Source organism: Lottia gigantea (genome assembly GCF_000327385.1).
Source record: "Lottia gigantea unplaced genomic scaffold LOTGIsca_141, whole genome shotgun sequence".
Lineage (NCBI taxonomy): Eukaryota > Metazoa > Mollusca > Gastropoda > Lottiidae > Lottia > Lottia gigantea.
In genome coordinates, this window is record NW_008707634.1 from 585,354 (window position 1) to 602,620 (window position 17,267).

The following is a 17,267-nucleotide window of genomic DNA, read 5'->3' on the forward strand; positions in this document are numbered from 1 at the left end:
ATTTCCTGCTGACACGGAATCCGCTAGTTGATCACGTGACTTCATTCGTTGGACTACATTCTAGCAGACGACACTTGGAATTCCGATTACCGCTTGGGATTATAAGGAAATTCGGCCGATAAAAAATGGTGACGTTTGGTAATAACTGAAATCCGCCATTTTGTATTTGTCAAAGTATACATTAATACATTTTACCTTGCTTGAAACTACTGGATTCATTCTACTAGCTGATATTGTAGAGAAAACCCATGTTTATCAAAACAAACTAATGCGGAGGTCGAGCAAGGTCGTTCATGTAAATTATTAATCCTTTCCGGAAATCCACGAATAATAGGTTTCCACGAAATTAGGTTACTCGACTGTATAATGTAGGTTATCACCGAATGCCATCCGAATTTTCTTACTTAATGTACTAGTTTAGTAGTTTCAGCCCACTTATTGATTAGGGGTGGAACAGACACAGAAATAATTGACAATTATCATGAGCATTAAACTTTAAATGATTAGGCTAATGTTCTGAAAAAGATTAGATTCAGTTCGGAAGCCTTATATCTAAGGATGGCCCGCAAAAGTAAAAAAACTTATTTCCAGTGGGGTCCTTTATAAAAGAGATTATCAGCTCACATCAAGCTTGCCAAGAATGATAAAAATCATTATCACAGACTTGTATCACTTATAAATAAGGCTTAGAAGATCATAAAAATTAATGCTTAGCTCACCTGTATTTCTGGCGAAACTGCGCGTGATCTTCCACATTTAGAGAGATCTTCTCGCAAATCATCAACCAACGTTTTCGCGACATCTTTGGTTAACCGATAACGTTTCTTAATATCCACATCATCCAAACGGATCAAATTATTCATCCTCGGATGAAAAACTCTTTCTCTCGGCCTACGCAGTCCGAACAACAGGTGTTCTGCCATTTTGACGTTGACGTTGCTATGGACATTAGTTACGTCAACTTACGACAGCCAAACCCTGTCGTAAGTTTAAGAAAAACTTACGAACTTTTTTTGCGTAGGTTTTTTAGTGAAACCGAAAATTTTGTTCTTTTCTTTCGTAAGATAAACTTACGCAAAATTTAAGCGTAAGAATGTTAGTGGAACGGGGCCCTAGGCCTAGCCTACCAATCGACAATCATCACCCTTGCCATACCAAAATGTTACCAACCAAAATTGAAACAGTCCGATAAAAAGATCTATTGATTAAGTTGGTAAACGGCAATTTCAGAAAGGGTTCGATGGGTATATTTTATATAGTCAAACAATAACCACTATTTAAGCAACGACCGTCGGTGGGCATAAAATTTCGAATTTTCGAAATGTTCCAATTAGGTCAGAAAAGACAAAAAAATCGATACTAAATTTGCGCCAAGGGTCGTGCACAAATTCGGGAATCAAAATATTTTACATCAAAAAACGAATATAGGGTTTCATTTGGTCAAATCACAATTTCTTTCTTTATTTTTCGTGTACACCGTGCTAGTTTATAATAATGCCGTCTATGAATCGATATTTTTAATTTTTAAGAAATATAATCGCTATTATTCAATGGACACTTTTTGTTGTCTGTGATCGAAGGCGTATTTCCATTATCTCCCTTGAATAGCGACACGTCAATGTGACAACTGAATGGGAGATTTAAATCTAAATAGCTACCAAAAGTTTGAACTCTTGGTTCTTGCTGTTCCTCACAACCAGGCAGCATCTTCCCCACCCTTGACTGCAATTGACACCTTTCTTGTATCATAGAAGTTTGTATCTGTAGCTAAGTTCTTAGATTGCAGTCAATGTATGAAATAAATAAACCATGCATTCAGACTCACCTTTTTTTGTTTTTTCCCCATCATCCACATTGGCATCAAACTTTGTGACTTCAGTCATTTTCCTTTTCACATTAGTATTTTTACTATTATTATAGTATATTGTTGTCATGACGTAACCTTTACCAGTTAGGCTGTGGATATAGCATGGAGGAGTAGTACTAGTAGTTGAATCCGACTGTGAGTGTGATTCCCTAAAAAGTATGTTTTCACTAAATGCCACGTAGCTGTATTGTTGTGTTTCCAATCTTCTCCTAGCCCCCTTATCGACCAAGACATTTTCTGAATGGGAATTAAGGGGACAAGGGTGGGGAAGATGTTGACGGGATGTGAGGAACAGCAAGAACCAAGAGTTCAAACTTTTGGTAGCTATTTAAATTTAAATCTCCCACTGTGTTGTCACCTTGACATGTCATGGTCGCTATTCAAGGGAGATATTGGGAATACGCCTTCGATCACAAAACAACAAAAAGTGCCCATTGAATAATAGCGATCATATTTATTAAAAATCAAAAATATCAATTCATAGACGACATTATTATAAATTAGCACACATAAATGTACACGAAAAATAAAGAAAAAGATAGCTTACCAGTCAAGGTAACATACGCCCACTGGCAGCTGTCAGAAATGATAAAACAGTCTTTAGTGACTGAAGTATGTATTTTCTCATATTAAAGAAATTTTAATATTTTGAATTCAATGATATATATATATTTACTGCCAGTTATTTATGCTGAGAAATTCCACCAAATTTTTAAAAATCAATATCAATAACCCAAATACATCAAATAATAGCATCATATATGACCACACCATGTTTCATTAAAATCAATTGAAAACTGTGGTCTCTAATGTGTTCACAAACAAATTTTGACGCGTTTTTCCTAAGCCAAGGGCAATAACTCAAAGGCCGTTAATCGAAATATCAATTTCGAACTAGTCCAAGATCTCATCAATATAAATGATCACACCAAATTTCATTAAAATCAGTTGAAAACTGCAGTCTCTATTGTGTTCACAAACAAATTTTGACGCGCGTTTCCTAAGTCAAGGGCAATAACTCAAAAACCGTTCATCGAAAAATCATCAAATTTCAACTTGACCAAGATCTCATCAATATAAATGATCACACCAAATTTCATCAAAATCAGTTAAAAACTGTAGTCTCTTTTGTGTTTACAAACAAATTTTTGACGCGTTTTTCCAAAGTCAAAGGCAATAACTCAAAAACCGTTCATCGAAAGATCGTCAAATTCGAACTTGACCAAGATCTCATCAATATAAATAATCACACCAAATTTCATTAAAATCAGTTGAAAACTGCAGTCTCTATTGTATTCACAAACAAATTTGACGCAATTTTCCTAAGGCAAGGGCAATAACTCAAAAACCGTTCATCGAAAGATCGTCAAATTCGAACTTGACCAAGATCTCATCAATATAAATGATCACACCAAATTTCATTAAAATCAGTTGAAAACTGTAGTCCGTTGTGTTACCAAGAAATGTTGACGGACCGACAGCGGACAGGGGCGACTGCAATAAACGTCCACATTTCCATGTGGGCGTATATAAATTGTGATTTGACCAAATGAAAGCTTTTAAAAATATTCTTTTCTTGATGTAAAATGTTTTGATTCCCGAATTTGTGCACGACCATTGGCGCAATTTTAGTTTCGATTTTTTTGTCTTTTCTGACCCAATTCGAACAATTCGGACAGTTTGGGATTTTGGAATTTTACCTACCGAACAACCGTGCATCCTAAAGCTACTATTATATGTGTACGTAAGCATAACTTAAACTCAATCTCAAACTCAAAACGTGATTAACACGCGTGCGTATACGCTGATTCCGCAAAACCGGCAATGTACAAGGGGGAAGATGATATGTATTTAATTTTGAAAGGAACATGTCTCAGATCTAATACATGTCCTGACAATGTTTCACTGATGTTCATAGAAAAAGCATTGTTCTGGGAAATCTTTTGCGGCCAAAATAAAAGTCCCCAAAATTTCACTACGTTCCAGGAAATTGATATTTATTTCGTATCCCTTCACATATTTGTTCCTATATAATTATACCACATATAACAATAAGAAAACGCTAGATCTGGGAGTAATGACTCCAGGGTTAGATTAATATTGTGTTGAACGAGAATCAAATATTATTATACCTACAGTAAAGTAAAAATATAAACATCAAAAATTCACCTCGTATTAAATTCCCTTTCAACATAGTTGTTATTATAAAAGGCTTATTGACTGTCCTTTAAATAATCTTTCAGAAAGGAAACGAGTATCGACTTATATAGATTTGCTAATCAGTTGAGGGATGTTCTTTTAAAATAAAGGCTTAAAGTGGCCCTTACACGATCAATTATATAGCATAATTTAAATTGTCAATACCGGGAATTGACAATTAAATTGACCGATATTTTATTGCGCAAGTCTACTTGCTTGCACAATTTAATCGACAGTGTGTGGCGACCGTCATTTAAATCGTACAATAATCATTTTTCTTCAAGACGACTCAAAATGTCTGAAAAATAAGACGACAGAGCCTTTCAGTTGGAAAGCTTATCCGAAACTGAACGCGTAAAACTGTGATTACATCTATTCTCAAACTCAAAACGTGATTACATGACTGTGTCTGTATACGATGATTCCACAAAACCGTCAATGTACAAAAGAGTGGAGCATAGTTTTTTTAGCCACAGAATATTGCATACATAAAGGAAAGTCCTAATATAAAGGTAAAGAGTCTATAAACCACTCGGAGTTAATGATTTTTTCTTACATATCATGCACTTAAAATCTGTCGAAATAAGATCGATCTTAACAATTCGGATCCAATCTTATTAATATCAGATTATAGTTTCGTTGTCTGATATTATTCAAACCCCATTGTAATCTAAAAAGTTGTCTACCGCAATAATATGGAAGGTGGAATGGCTTTTTATTCAATGTTCTTAATTCTTAATTCTTATCTCTTTTTTGCACTCTTAATTCAACATTTTTGTCATTGAAAATTGACATTTGTATATAAAAATCATAATTTGTACTGAAAATGGACATTCTTCGTTAAACATTCGGTTTTCCTATTATTGAGTTAACAGAATTCTTGCCAAAAATATTCTCAAATAAAAATCTAGCTCGACATATCTTCAAATGCAAAACGTCAAACACAAAGCTCTACCAACAAATAAATGTTCAAATACAAATGTTCAATATATAACAAATCTCGCGAAACATTTCTCCAAATACAATTCGGATATATTTGAAGGTCATGATTATGACGACAGATGTCACTGTACAACCAACATAAAATAAGATATAGACTTTTTCGTACGGCGCCGCAATGCCGGATGGGTCTGGGCCAATCAGCAGCCTGTTCTAGTCGAGTCATTAACTTCGGTACATTCAATTGATGGTGTGGCCCGTGACCACACATATATTCAAAGTTGCCAACACGATACATAAAGAAACTGTGTTGAAGATCATGCCGGAAACGACCAAATAGGCACGACGAGTTCCCACCCGGTTCCGACCCAAACAGGGTTCGGCGTCCGGATATGATGCTGGAAATCAGGATTATATTACTTTAACAGCTAATCTGATTATAAACAATGTTTTATTTTAGATCTGTAGCATAACAAATAAAACACAAGAAAATTGTATTGAAAGACCTTATGGACAACATAGATTTGCACTGACTAGACGAATCGACATTATATACATGATCGAAAACGTATTGAGATAATTTTTAAACCTGGATAAGCAACGGATATCTGAAAACTTTCTTTTTACTAGCAATGAATGGCGATGGTGTTGGTATTTGAAGTGGCACCAACTAAGTTATGGGTAATATAACTACACATATTCGGCATGATATCAATCAAAATCCGTACACGCAAGACAATACCGTCAATCAAAAATCTCGTCCAAAGAGTGGCATAATCTGGAGTAAAATTTTCATAGTAGTTGACTCCTCCAACGAGAAGTACCATCAGGTGTATCGAAAAGAATAATATTGGTACAAATATTCCTATAACCAGTGCCTATATTCTGTATATCCACGACAAGTATTGTTAATATCGATTCAAATACAATTTATTGTTGCGATAATATTTAGACATATCCTAAACATCTGCGTCCATTCCAGCTTCCGATAGCTAATTTGACAGTTTTGTTGTTTGGAGTCAGAAAAAAAACTGCACCTTCCGAGTTGCGGAAAATACCCATTTTTAGACAGACTTTTTTTTCTTAATTATACTTCATATTTTAGAGACAGACCACCAAGTAGATAAATATCATGCAATTTTGTATTAACTTGATTTAGGTGACCATCTTCTAAACAATTCCACGCTTGAATATATTAAAACTTAGATTAGAAACAACAATTAGTGGTTTATTCTGTCGAAAAGGGTGGTATGGAGCTGACCTCATAACATACAGGGAAATTTTCAGTTTTTGGGCTGATTTCAATGTGTTTTAAAGCCATGGGCAATGACTTAACACAGTAAAGTTAATTGTTAATTGAAACATCGCCCATTTCAGGACTATAATCAGATATTCCATCAAATCAAATATATTATACCTTTAGTTCCATCCGAACTATTAGACGCTTTTCTATTCCAAGTTTCTGCAAGATTGGTGCAATCTCTCGACAGTAGATCAGAAACGTATTAGATTTCTGACGTCAAGTTACAATCTATGTCGTTTTGAAGCAGACCGAGATAATTTGTAGCCATAGATTAGACCCGTTTCCAAAAATTAAAAAAGAGCTAGCCGCCATTATCCTATAGTAGTGATGACGTCATTTCTGCTGTGAACGACCTCTTTTAGGGTGACTGAAAATAATTTCTAATTGGCCGGCAGCGTGGCTGGTAAAATTGTTTAAACCTGGAAGGGGAATATGAAGAGAAATGAATGAAAACTATCGACATAGTATTGGTCTTTTACAGTTAAACTTAACACTTTCCTGACAGCCCTGGTGTATTCACCACAAATTAATGGTTTCTACGGGTTGTTCATGAATTGGATGAAAGGAACCATAGATCTGAAGAACGAAGAACGAATGACAATTGAGAGGGATGGTATTGTCGAGTAAATTTTTTGTTGGTTAAGCTCATCTTAACATATCTGAGATGATTAGTTTCATAAAAAAGAGCATAATGTAAGGGAAATTAGGCAGGTACAACAACTTTCCAGAGAACAAAATACAGGACCTTTGTGTTTCTCAGTAGGCTATTCACAGAACGCAGATTCTGTTTCGCATTTGCTAAATATGGAAGTAGTTTGTTGTATATGTTCAAAAATGATAAATAAATTATTTGAAGAAAATAACCAGATTAGGTCGTCTGAGTTCTACTGTGATAAAAGTTCTAACAAAATTCACAGGAAGTCATAATAATAATGCATTTATATAATGCCTTATTTCTAGAAAAGTTCTACTCAATGACGTCGAGTTGCTCTGTCATATCGGCTATTCACAAGTAGGCCTAAATAATTGTGTCTTAAGTCGAGTGTAGAATATGTCCACTGAATTTGCGTCTTTAACATGTTTTGGTAGATTATTCCATAGCACGGTTGTTGTGGCTGAAAAAGCATGATCACCACAGTAAGTGCGCAAAGTTTTGGGCACAAGTAGATCTTTTCTAGTTGTTGAACGTGTACAAAGACCTTCAGTTTTCGTTTCCATCAAATCGCTTAGGTAGGTAAGGGCAAGGCTCTGTATACACTTATATGTGAGAGAAGAAGAATGAGTCTTGCGGCGGTATTTTGTATATTTTGTAAACTTCGTAGAGAGGATGTTGGTAAACCGTACAGGAGAGAGTTGCAATAGTCTAAACGTAAAGTGATCTGGGAGCCTAGTTGAGTCAATATCAATATATTTTCTAATTTTACCAATTTGGTAGAGTTGAAAATTACAGGATTTTGATAAGGCGGCAATCTGTTTTGTCATGTCCATTGAATTATTGAAGATGCAACCAAAATTTTGTACTGATGAAACCGGTTTGATTTCGTCAGATCCGACAGAAATATTAGTTTGCGCAATAGATGATAAGCAGTTCTTGGATCCAAATGTAATAAATTCCGTTTTGTCAAAGATTAATTTCCAAGTTTCTTTTATATTATATACAAATATTCTCATAGATTCACACTAAATGGTGGATCTTTATAAATTGTTATCGACCTTATGTTCATACTAGTCTTATGTTATCTCACTCTTTATTTCTTTTATTAAATAAACTTGAAGCCTTTTAAATTGACCATTTCTTGTTTACATTCAGCCATGATATTAATATTTGTATTTGAACATTAAATAGTTGATGTTGATATTTAAATGTGTTTTATTATTTATTACATCAAACCTTTAATAGTTTAATCCAGCATTTTTTCCCTTCACATATCTCATTAAACTTATTGGGGAAACTTACGGCTCCTAAACTTATTGGGGAAGCTTACGGCTCCCTTTGTACCGTTCCCAATTTCCAGCATCTGGAATGATTTCTAATGATGAAGTTATTATTATTATCTCCACAGAAAGTCTGTTAACAATATGCTATAATGTTAACAGTTTTTCTGTCGAGACCTCTAATTGACTGTATTCCCTGGGGTACAATCCAATCAATTCGCTATATCTAGTGTTACAGGAATAGTGAAATCAAGTTTTAGTTTTCTGGACAAGTATGTTTGAATGACAAGTTTTCTCATTCTGGTAATTCTGGGTTTGCTGTTCAGTATATGAACATAAGAATGTATGTTTAAAAATTGTATCCATTACAAATATATTTTGTACAAAAAAGATCATTTATTACATAACTTCATGAAATTTACACTAATGATTGTTTAAAGCGATTGTTACGTGGTTTTCTAACTTTTTATGATTCATGACTTCAATAATCGCAAAATATGCTTTATCACATAAGGCCCATTGCAATTAGCAACTTCATCAAAGCAGGACCTGCAGACGCCTGATGGAAAATTGGAACGGTGCAAACTGATGATATCAGTGAACTCAAGTCAATACACATAAAAAAAATTTAAAAACCTCTGTACAATACTTTTAAATTTGGCTAAGCACCATTTAAGAAAGTATATTTTTATACTAAACGAAACAAATATGAACATTGCCCAATCCTAATCTCTATACCCAATATTCTTAAGTATCTGCTCATGAAAACCCAGCAATTCTGACCACAAATGGACAACAGAAGACCTTGGTATCTTGACCAGCTTGGTCAGGTATATCCAGTTTTATGCAGTAAATTCCTAATGTTAAAATTGTCAATTGTGTCTGTTTGATTCTGATTCACAATCAAGATGGTGTTATAAATGCTTTCACAATTTTAATATCGTCAACAGGCTTATCATTCTGATCTGTTTCCACCATCCCAATACGATGTACAACACTCATACCACTATATACACGTCCAAATATAGAATGTTTATTATCTAACCATTGAGTTGGTCCTAATGTGATAAAAAATTGACTACCGTTTGTGTCTGGTCCACTGTTGGCCATTGATAAAATTCCTGCTCCTGTAGAAAAAGTAAATAAAAGGTAAAATGTCATAAAGACATGATTAAAAATTTAAATAGTGTAATTACATAAAAAATGTATTTTCATGGAATATAGCTAAATTCGTCAGTTAATGCATAGAACAAAATCTAATATTTTCAAGGAAAAAAACTCAGATTTTGTACAAGTTTCGACCTCTGTACTCTGTACTTAGTTTACTCAATAACTTGAACAACTCCTACCTGTATGTTTTAATTCTCTGTTAATTTCATCTTCAAAATGTTTACCATATATAGAGGCACCACCTCTTCCTGGAAAAATGAAATGAATGGAGTTTATGTCCTACTCTTCTGTAACTTATTGGGCTAATACAATGCCATGCCGTGTGCAATGGGGTCATTTTGTCAAGGGACAAGGGATCTTTAACATTTATAGCTTGTAGCACACAGGCCTCGAAGAACTACATGCTTTTTCCATGTCATCCCCACCGACCTGCATCACTGACAGGGGAAAACGGTTGAAAAAATCCAAAGGCATTATATCAACCTATGCTGGGAGTGAACCTTGGACCTTCAAGTTAGCTAGCAAGTATCTAACTTTCTGAGTCAGTGCAGTTTCAACCTCTTCCTACAAAATCAACCATTGCAATAGCGGAAACAAATAAGAACATATAAGCTTGAACAGTTATTATCTGACAGAGTAAAAAGTTTTTTGAATATTTTTTTATTATTTTTTTGAGAATTGGAATATCGACCTCAAGATAGTACTGTTAGTGTTAGAATGTCTTTGCATTGATAAAAATATAAGTACACATTATGTCTTCAAAATTTCTTTTTACAGGGGCCCATTTTCAACCATAATTTGTGACATTTTTGGGTTAAAATTTCTAGGAGGGCAATGTGTTTCTTTTCAATTTTAACTTCAAAAAATCATATTTTTATCAACACAAAAACATTCTAAAACTAAGTCTTGAGCCTGCTATTTCAATTCTCATAAAAAAAATGATGGATTACATTTAAAAAAAACTTTTTACTTTGCTCAGACAATACCTTTATATCAAATGAGAACATGTTTGGAGCAAAGCATTGTGTTAATTTCTACTATTAGTAAGCTTTAATTGATTGATATAAGGTCACCAAGTGCCATATACTGGGAATTTATTTGCTTTATTGATCGAAAACTAGTTTCACTTTTGTGAGTAATTGCCACAACTCTACACAAGGATCAAAGCTTAAATAACTTTTACAAGGCTTCCACTACATAAAAATCCAGGTAGGACTTCTTTTTGAATTTTTGTCGTCAATATAACCTCACCTGTGCCTGTTGGATCTCCACCTTGTATAACAAAATCCTTTACAATTCTGTGAAATTTGACACCATCATAATAACCTCGTCTGGATAATTCAGCAAAGTTTCTACAAGTATTAGCTGCATGTTTCCAGTATAACTCAACTATTATTTTACCCATGCTAAAAAAGGGAATTTAATGATTAGCTTCCATCTGTTAACTGAACAGAAATGGAACAGAAAGAGTTCAATTAACCCTTCTAGGCCTAGATCTACTACAGTACAAAATCAAATTAAAAATTTCAATCTAATTTTCCAATATATCGGATAGGCAAAAATCAATATTAAAGTACAAAACAAAACAAAAAGTTGACATTTCACAGACACCAGAGCCATAATAACATGACACCGGTAGTTTATAATACGAATAGGCTTACGTACGTAGTGTCTAAGGTAACTTGTGCTGGCTTCCAGGATTTACTAGGAATACCTGAACCAGATGTAAGAGCCATATTCAGTTGTTTCTAGACCTGGCTTTGTAACAATTCAAAATAAAAACAAAATATAAATTCATAAACACACGCCAGGTAAGGGAGATAACAAAGAGTTTACTACAATATTCTTGAACGCCCAGGCGCTAGTTGTTGTTTACTCTTAAAAAATAGATAATGTAAACTAAAAGTTTAATAGTTAAATAACTATGTCATCTACTCCATCCCATGTTTTCAGGGCATTTCTGAGGTAAAAAGAGCCTACTCTACAACAGTCTCTAGATTGCATCGTCTATTCTATTCATTCTTTGCCATAAGATACATATCTTGTAGGCTATATAGTATACCGGTATACATTTAAATAATAACTTAAAACTAAAAGCTAGCCTATTATTATATAGGTTATTGTGCTAAATATCATATATAGTACTGGTAGGCCCATTTCACTTTCACAGTCTGTAGATGACAGCTGTCTCATCTGTCCAATCATGTCCTTTTTATACAGGCCCCTAGCCTATAACAGAAGTCTAAAAGTTTATAGGCTAGTGGTTGGAAGAAATAATTTGTTTATTACTGGTATATAATTATTAAGGTTATTGTCACTGAATAAAGTTCAAAGTCCATATTCAATATAAGCCTAGACACTGTGTCTTATGCACATACACTGATACAATCATATACTATGCCTTTTGTTCATCAGAGACATGTGTAGAGTCATATATTAATACGAAAAGTGAATGCTCATAATTTTGATGTCCTGAGTAGGAGGTAAGAATTGATACATTTGTGCAATTCAAAAACAAAGACAACATTGACATTGTTATTCTAGGTTCTTGACTATGAATCCTTTTCCTGGAAGACATAGCCTACAGGCTGTCACAATTATCTTTGACTGGCAGATTGTATTTATTTTAGATCTCAGTGTCCAAGAATGAGTGTAAATTATTGTACGTCTGTTGGTGAGAAAACAACCTATAAAGCTGCTGTGTGTTTTGATTATAAGAAACCACTGGTTATTCAAGAAAAGAAAAAACCCACACGGTTATCCAAAGGACAGGTAATGTAAATAAGTTATGTTTTTGAAATAGCATCTCACTAATGTATGTAAGTAAGAAGGTGTACCGAAATGTATTTGAATTTACCGGTAAATGAAATTTTAAAACATTAGCCCTCAAATAGATGATTGTTGATTATCAATTATTTTAGATTAAAGTAAGTTAAGTCTACAAATAAAATCAATTTAAGTTTTAAAAAATCCAAATGTGAACATTCTGCCAATTGTTACCTTTCTTTGAAATTGTAGGTATTGGTTGCTATAGAAGCTGCAGGAATAAATTTTAGTGATATTTTGATGTGCAAAGGCCTTTATCAAGTTAAACCTCCATTACCATTTACAGCAGGTATAGATATTATATCCTCTCGTCTTTAGTTTTATTGTCCAAAAGTAATGGCTAAATGCTATTTTCTGGGATTGATACGAGTCTGGAATATTTGAAAATAGTCTTCAAAACTACTTGAACTTCACGAAAATCACATAATTCTTTCATATTTACTTCAAAATAAAATTTGTCTATATATGTCTATTCTATATATGAAGGAGTATCAAGAAAAGACAAGTTGTCTTTCAAACATGGTTAATTCTTGACATATGGAATTGAAGGCTTAAATACTTAATTTATTTGTCTATTTTCACTACAGATTTGTTAAACAGTAGTAAAACACTAGACTACACTGTTAGTTTTGTTATCTTGCCAATTTGTATACACTTTCTTTCAAAGGTAGTGAAATATGTGGATATGTAGAAGATATAGGAGAATCTGTATCTAATGTACAGAAAGGTGATAAAGTTATTGGTATTTTATCTAACTATGGAGGATTTGCTGAATATGGTGTCTTTCATAAATCAGTAGGTTTATCATTCTTCGGTAGGATAATTTGAATATTTATGTCAATGCAGGATTTTGTGTGTATGGGAACATCAATTTTTCATGTTTTCTTTTAGTGATATTTGTAATAGAAGTATGATTATGAGCTCTGTTGTAAGCATAATTTGTTTTTAACCAATATTAAAATTTTGGTTGTTTACATGACGTCCTGTGCTTGGTAACGTCGAGCGAATGGCGGCTATGGGCTCCGATCTCGATCAGCTTGTGAAAGTCCAATGACCTTGAATAGGTTGTCTTCACTTACAATTTCATTCGACCCAGCTGTAAATGGGTACAGATAATCCTGGAAAGATCAAGAGGTTTGGCCAAGGACCAGCTGGTAGAAAGGGATTCCTAACTGTAAACCTAAGTTGTTATCCTTGTACAATATAGTTGTTTCTTTCTTTCTACCCATGAGTTTTTTCATGCTTATGTAAAGACACACTTTCTATCCAAGGATGTGTAATAACTCTCTGTATTTCAGACATTATTTAAATTACCAGAAGCATTATCTACTGTACAAGGAGCTGGAACAATTATATCTTATGGTACTGCTATGATGGCGCTAGGTAGAAGAGCTCAATTACAGAAAGGGTTTGTATATATAAAACTACAGGAAAGAGATGTTATATTTCAGGTTGGATTACATCACCAATCTATCTTTTGATTTCGATTAACAAAATAAAAAGAAAGTTTGGAATCTGGAGAGAAGAATCAATATCTGTAAAATTAATGATCGTAATCTTCCTTCTTTTGTACATTTGTGTGATAGTAGGCCTCATATTAACTTTCAATTAGTAATGATAACCTTCAGTTTATTGTGTTGATGGAAATGCAGAAATAGGCACACAATCACATTTTGAAATATGTTTTCGAGAGCATTCTTAGCCAAATTAAATATTGCAAGTGTAGGAAAACTAAATACCAGTAGAAAGTCATTCTAAGATTTTCATTATTATATTTTATCTTCCAATTTGCATACAAGTAAGTGGTAAAGTTTGATTTTCAACCGAAAGTTAAAAACAGTCTTTTAAGCATTGCAATGTCTAATTTTTTTCTGCTTATACCTCAAAGTTGTAGAGTTTATCATTATTCATAATTCTATGAAATCTGTTTGTAGAGAGACAGTTTTAATCACTGCAGCTGCTGGGGCAACTGGATTAGCAGCTGTTGATATAGCCAGCCATGTTTTTGGTGCCAAGGTCAGTTTATTAAAGGGATATTTACAATAAATAGTATACATGGATGAACTGTGTATGTTGATATGCTATTTTTATCAAGGTGAATAATTTTGCTTTTGACCATCAATACTATAGAATCGTTTTCAGATGCAAATTAATTAAAAATAGATTACAATTTTGTTTCTTGTTTTTATCTGATATGTATCTTCTTTGTTGTAATCTTACAAGTTGTCTACTGAAGTTGGGTTCAACAATTCAAAGCTTCTATCTAAAGTAGGAATCATTTCAATGCTAAGAATAACAAATTGTGGTAAAACAAAGTAACCCAAAGTAACCCAAATTAGGGCAATATGACCAGCTATTTTACCACAATTCAGCTTTGTTTACATGAATCAGATTCTGCATTACAGATTTTGATTATTAGAACAGGACTGCAGTAGAAAACTTGTTAGATTACAATTGTCTTTGGCTCTGATCAACTGTATCCCATATGAAATCTTAAACTCTGGTGTATTTTAAATGACCAGGTTATTGGCTTATGTGGCAGTGAAAAAAAATGTCATCTCATAAAAGAAAGAGGAGTTAGTCATGCTATAGATTATAATACAGAAGATGTAAGAGGTAGAATTAAAGAAATAACTGGAGGGAAGGGTGTTAATGTTGTCATGGATCAAGTTGGTGGTGATATCTTTTTACAGTGTTTAAAAAGGTTAGTTGATCAAATTTTGAAATTAAGACACAGATCTTAGTTACCTGGAATGATTCAAGGATAAGAAGGATTTTGGTTTGTTAAACAGTCTTTAAAACCTGAATCTGTTCAGCTTGCTGTCAATATACACAATATTCAAGATTCTGACAAAGATTTATCAAAATAGTCACGGGCAAGTGCAAGGCTATGATACATAAAAAATTTGACTTGTGGTGAATGAGATAAAAATGAAGAATAGTTTTACTTTATGATTATATATATAGTGTGCATGAATGTATAAATCACACCCCTTCTTCAACAAGATGAAATAAAGTAAAGGCCATTATAGTCAGTGGTGATGTCATACATTCCTTTAAGGCAGACGTTACATAGGGTTCGCTTTCATTTGTCACTTGGACTTTTGTAGAGATGGTCATCGACTCTTCCGAGGTTGAAATGCTGACTACCTTGCTTCTCGACCAGTTTACTTCATGAATAATAAACATGTCCATTCCTCGAATCACATATGCCATTCGTGAGCACACCAAAGAAATGAAGTGAACCTATTGAAATTATAAAATGAACGCCCAAGTAAGCAGTCCATTAAAAACACATTGTTTCACGAATGATCGTGAAAAGTTAAGCGTTCATTCCTATGGAACGTCTGCCAAATGCTTTAATTTACTTAAATCTGCATGTAACATGTGTAAACTTTGTACCTTTGTACTATATTTCTTTTTTTTACTCCTTTTTTATCTTTCAACATCATTTTGGAATTTATCAATATTTGTTGTCTGTGTATTTTAGTGTTGCTGAAGAAGGTAGAATATTAACAGTAGGGTATGCATCAGGCACTATACCTAATATACCAGCTAATTTATTATTATTAAAATCATGTACTGTGATGGGATTATTCTGGGGTAATTACAGTCAAACCAATCCATCTGCTTTCACTCAATCTATATTAGACGTGACTAGAGCTATCAATCATGGTGATATTTATCCTCATGTTGGTGCTACATTCTCATTATCACAGGTAAAATTATTTTTGCTATTCCATTGGATTGCATATGAATTTAAGGTGTAATATTATGCTTAAGACCTACATTTGCTAGTCTAAAAAACTATCATTTCACTTAGTTTGCCATATCAGCTTCAGCTCAAAGCATCTATCAACCAACCAATTGTTTCGCTTTGTTTTGCTTTAACCGTTCTTTCAATATTTTAAGTGCTTACTTGCTAATTGGATTTAGTTAATGGTTATTAAGAATTTTCTGGGATTTTGGCTTCCTTTTTTTGTGCCAGTAAAGTTGTGTTGTAGTTCTTCATTTAAAGGAATTCTACCTCTTAAAATGAACTTTAATTCTGAAACCTGGTCACTAATAGTACACATTAGTGTCATAATTATACAACAGAATCTTTAAAATCTATAAAACTATGTAATTATTGAAAAAAGCCTTAGAATTTTAAGAGATAAAAGTTCCTATAAATGTTGTGTTCTTCTAGTAATGAACACTTAAAATGAAATTTACATTTTGTACTTTCTTTTATTATAGATAAATGCAGGATTTAGTTATGTAGAAAATAGGAAATCAACTGGCAAAGTAATAATAACAACAATGGATGGTGCCAAATCAATGTTATAATTTTACCATTATTAATTGATACAGTGATTGGATCAAATTGGTGGACAAAGGCATCAAAAAGTATTAATATATATAATATATATGGGCTACAGGTGAATAACTTATATAGCTGGGGAAACATGTGAAGATTCAGTTAAAAAGAATTATTCAGCTGTTCCAGTGTGTCAGATTATAATACCTGTGACATGTGAGAATGTGACTTAACCACATTTTACCTATAATTTATCATGTTGATAATTATTAATATTTTATATTATTTGTTAACCAATGAAATATTAACAAAATAAATTTTTTAATATTTTTAACTGTTGTAATACTTAAGATATCTCATTCATGTATTAGATGTAGTGTACACTTCTTTTTTTATGAAAGCATTTGTCTTTCTCTGTAGAAAATTTTTTGAAAAAGTATCATCAGATATCTTGCTACCATGATCTAAGGAATTCTTTATGGATTGAAGCAGATTGCACCTGCCTATGATCTGTTGAAACTTGGGAGTATTTGTAACTGCTTTTGGTAATTTGTATTTTGATGATTAGTACTGATTACACTTCAGACAGGTTATTTCTTCACCAGCACAAATACCCATCAACACATCAGTTGATGCCCACTACAGCAGTTAGTGTTGTTCATGGCCGAAAGTATCATCTCTACACCTGTCTGAAAACTCATATCTACCAAAATCAGATAAAAATTCTA

General features: G+C 33.2%; 4 protein-coding genes across 4 annotated transcripts in view; 1 reads left to right on the forward strand and 3 right to left on the reverse strand.

Annotated features, from left to right (window-relative positions):
* The window catches only part of LOTGIDRAFT_172783 (hypothetical protein), a gene marked incomplete at both ends in the record, with an annotated part of 2,571 nt that extends 1,648 nt beyond the window's left edge, over nt 1–923 (reverse strand). The window contains one exon of the mRNA XM_009049954.1: nt 720–923. Coding sequence (XP_009048202.1) covers nt 720–923 — 204 coding nt within the window. The remainder of the gene's footprint in view (nt 1–719) is intronic.
* Nucleotides 924–7,310: 6,387 nt separating this feature from the next.
* LOTGIDRAFT_139884 (hypothetical protein) lies at nt 7,311–7,526 on the reverse strand (the record flags this gene model as incomplete). Its single annotated transcript, XM_009049955.1, has 1 exon — nt 7,311–7,526. The coding sequence occupies one exon, from the start codon at nt 7,524–7,526 to the stop codon at nt 7,311–7,313; it is 216 nt and encodes a 71-aa protein (XP_009048203.1).
* Nucleotides 7,527–9,146: 1,620 nt separating this feature from the next.
* Nucleotides 9,147–11,149, reverse strand: LOTGIDRAFT_139948 (hypothetical protein; the record flags this gene model as incomplete). Its single annotated transcript, XM_009049956.1, has 4 exons — nt 9,147–9,370; nt 9,593–9,661; nt 10,665–10,819; nt 11,079–11,149. The coding sequence occupies 4 exons, from the start codon at nt 11,147–11,149 to the stop codon at nt 9,147–9,149; spliced, it is 519 nt and encodes a 172-aa protein (XP_009048204.1).
* A 910-nt stretch (nt 11,150–12,059) lies between these two features.
* Nucleotides 12,060–16,568, forward strand: LOTGIDRAFT_139855 (hypothetical protein; the record flags this gene model as incomplete). Its single annotated transcript, XM_009049957.1, has 8 exons — nt 12,060–12,185; nt 12,432–12,528; nt 12,907–13,034; nt 13,538–13,647; nt 14,174–14,255; nt 14,762–14,943; nt 15,730–15,958; nt 16,479–16,568. The coding sequence occupies 8 exons, from the start codon at nt 12,060–12,062 to the stop codon at nt 16,566–16,568; spliced, it is 1,044 nt and encodes a 347-aa protein (XP_009048205.1).
* Between the last annotated feature and the right edge of the window lie 699 nt (nt 16,569–17,267).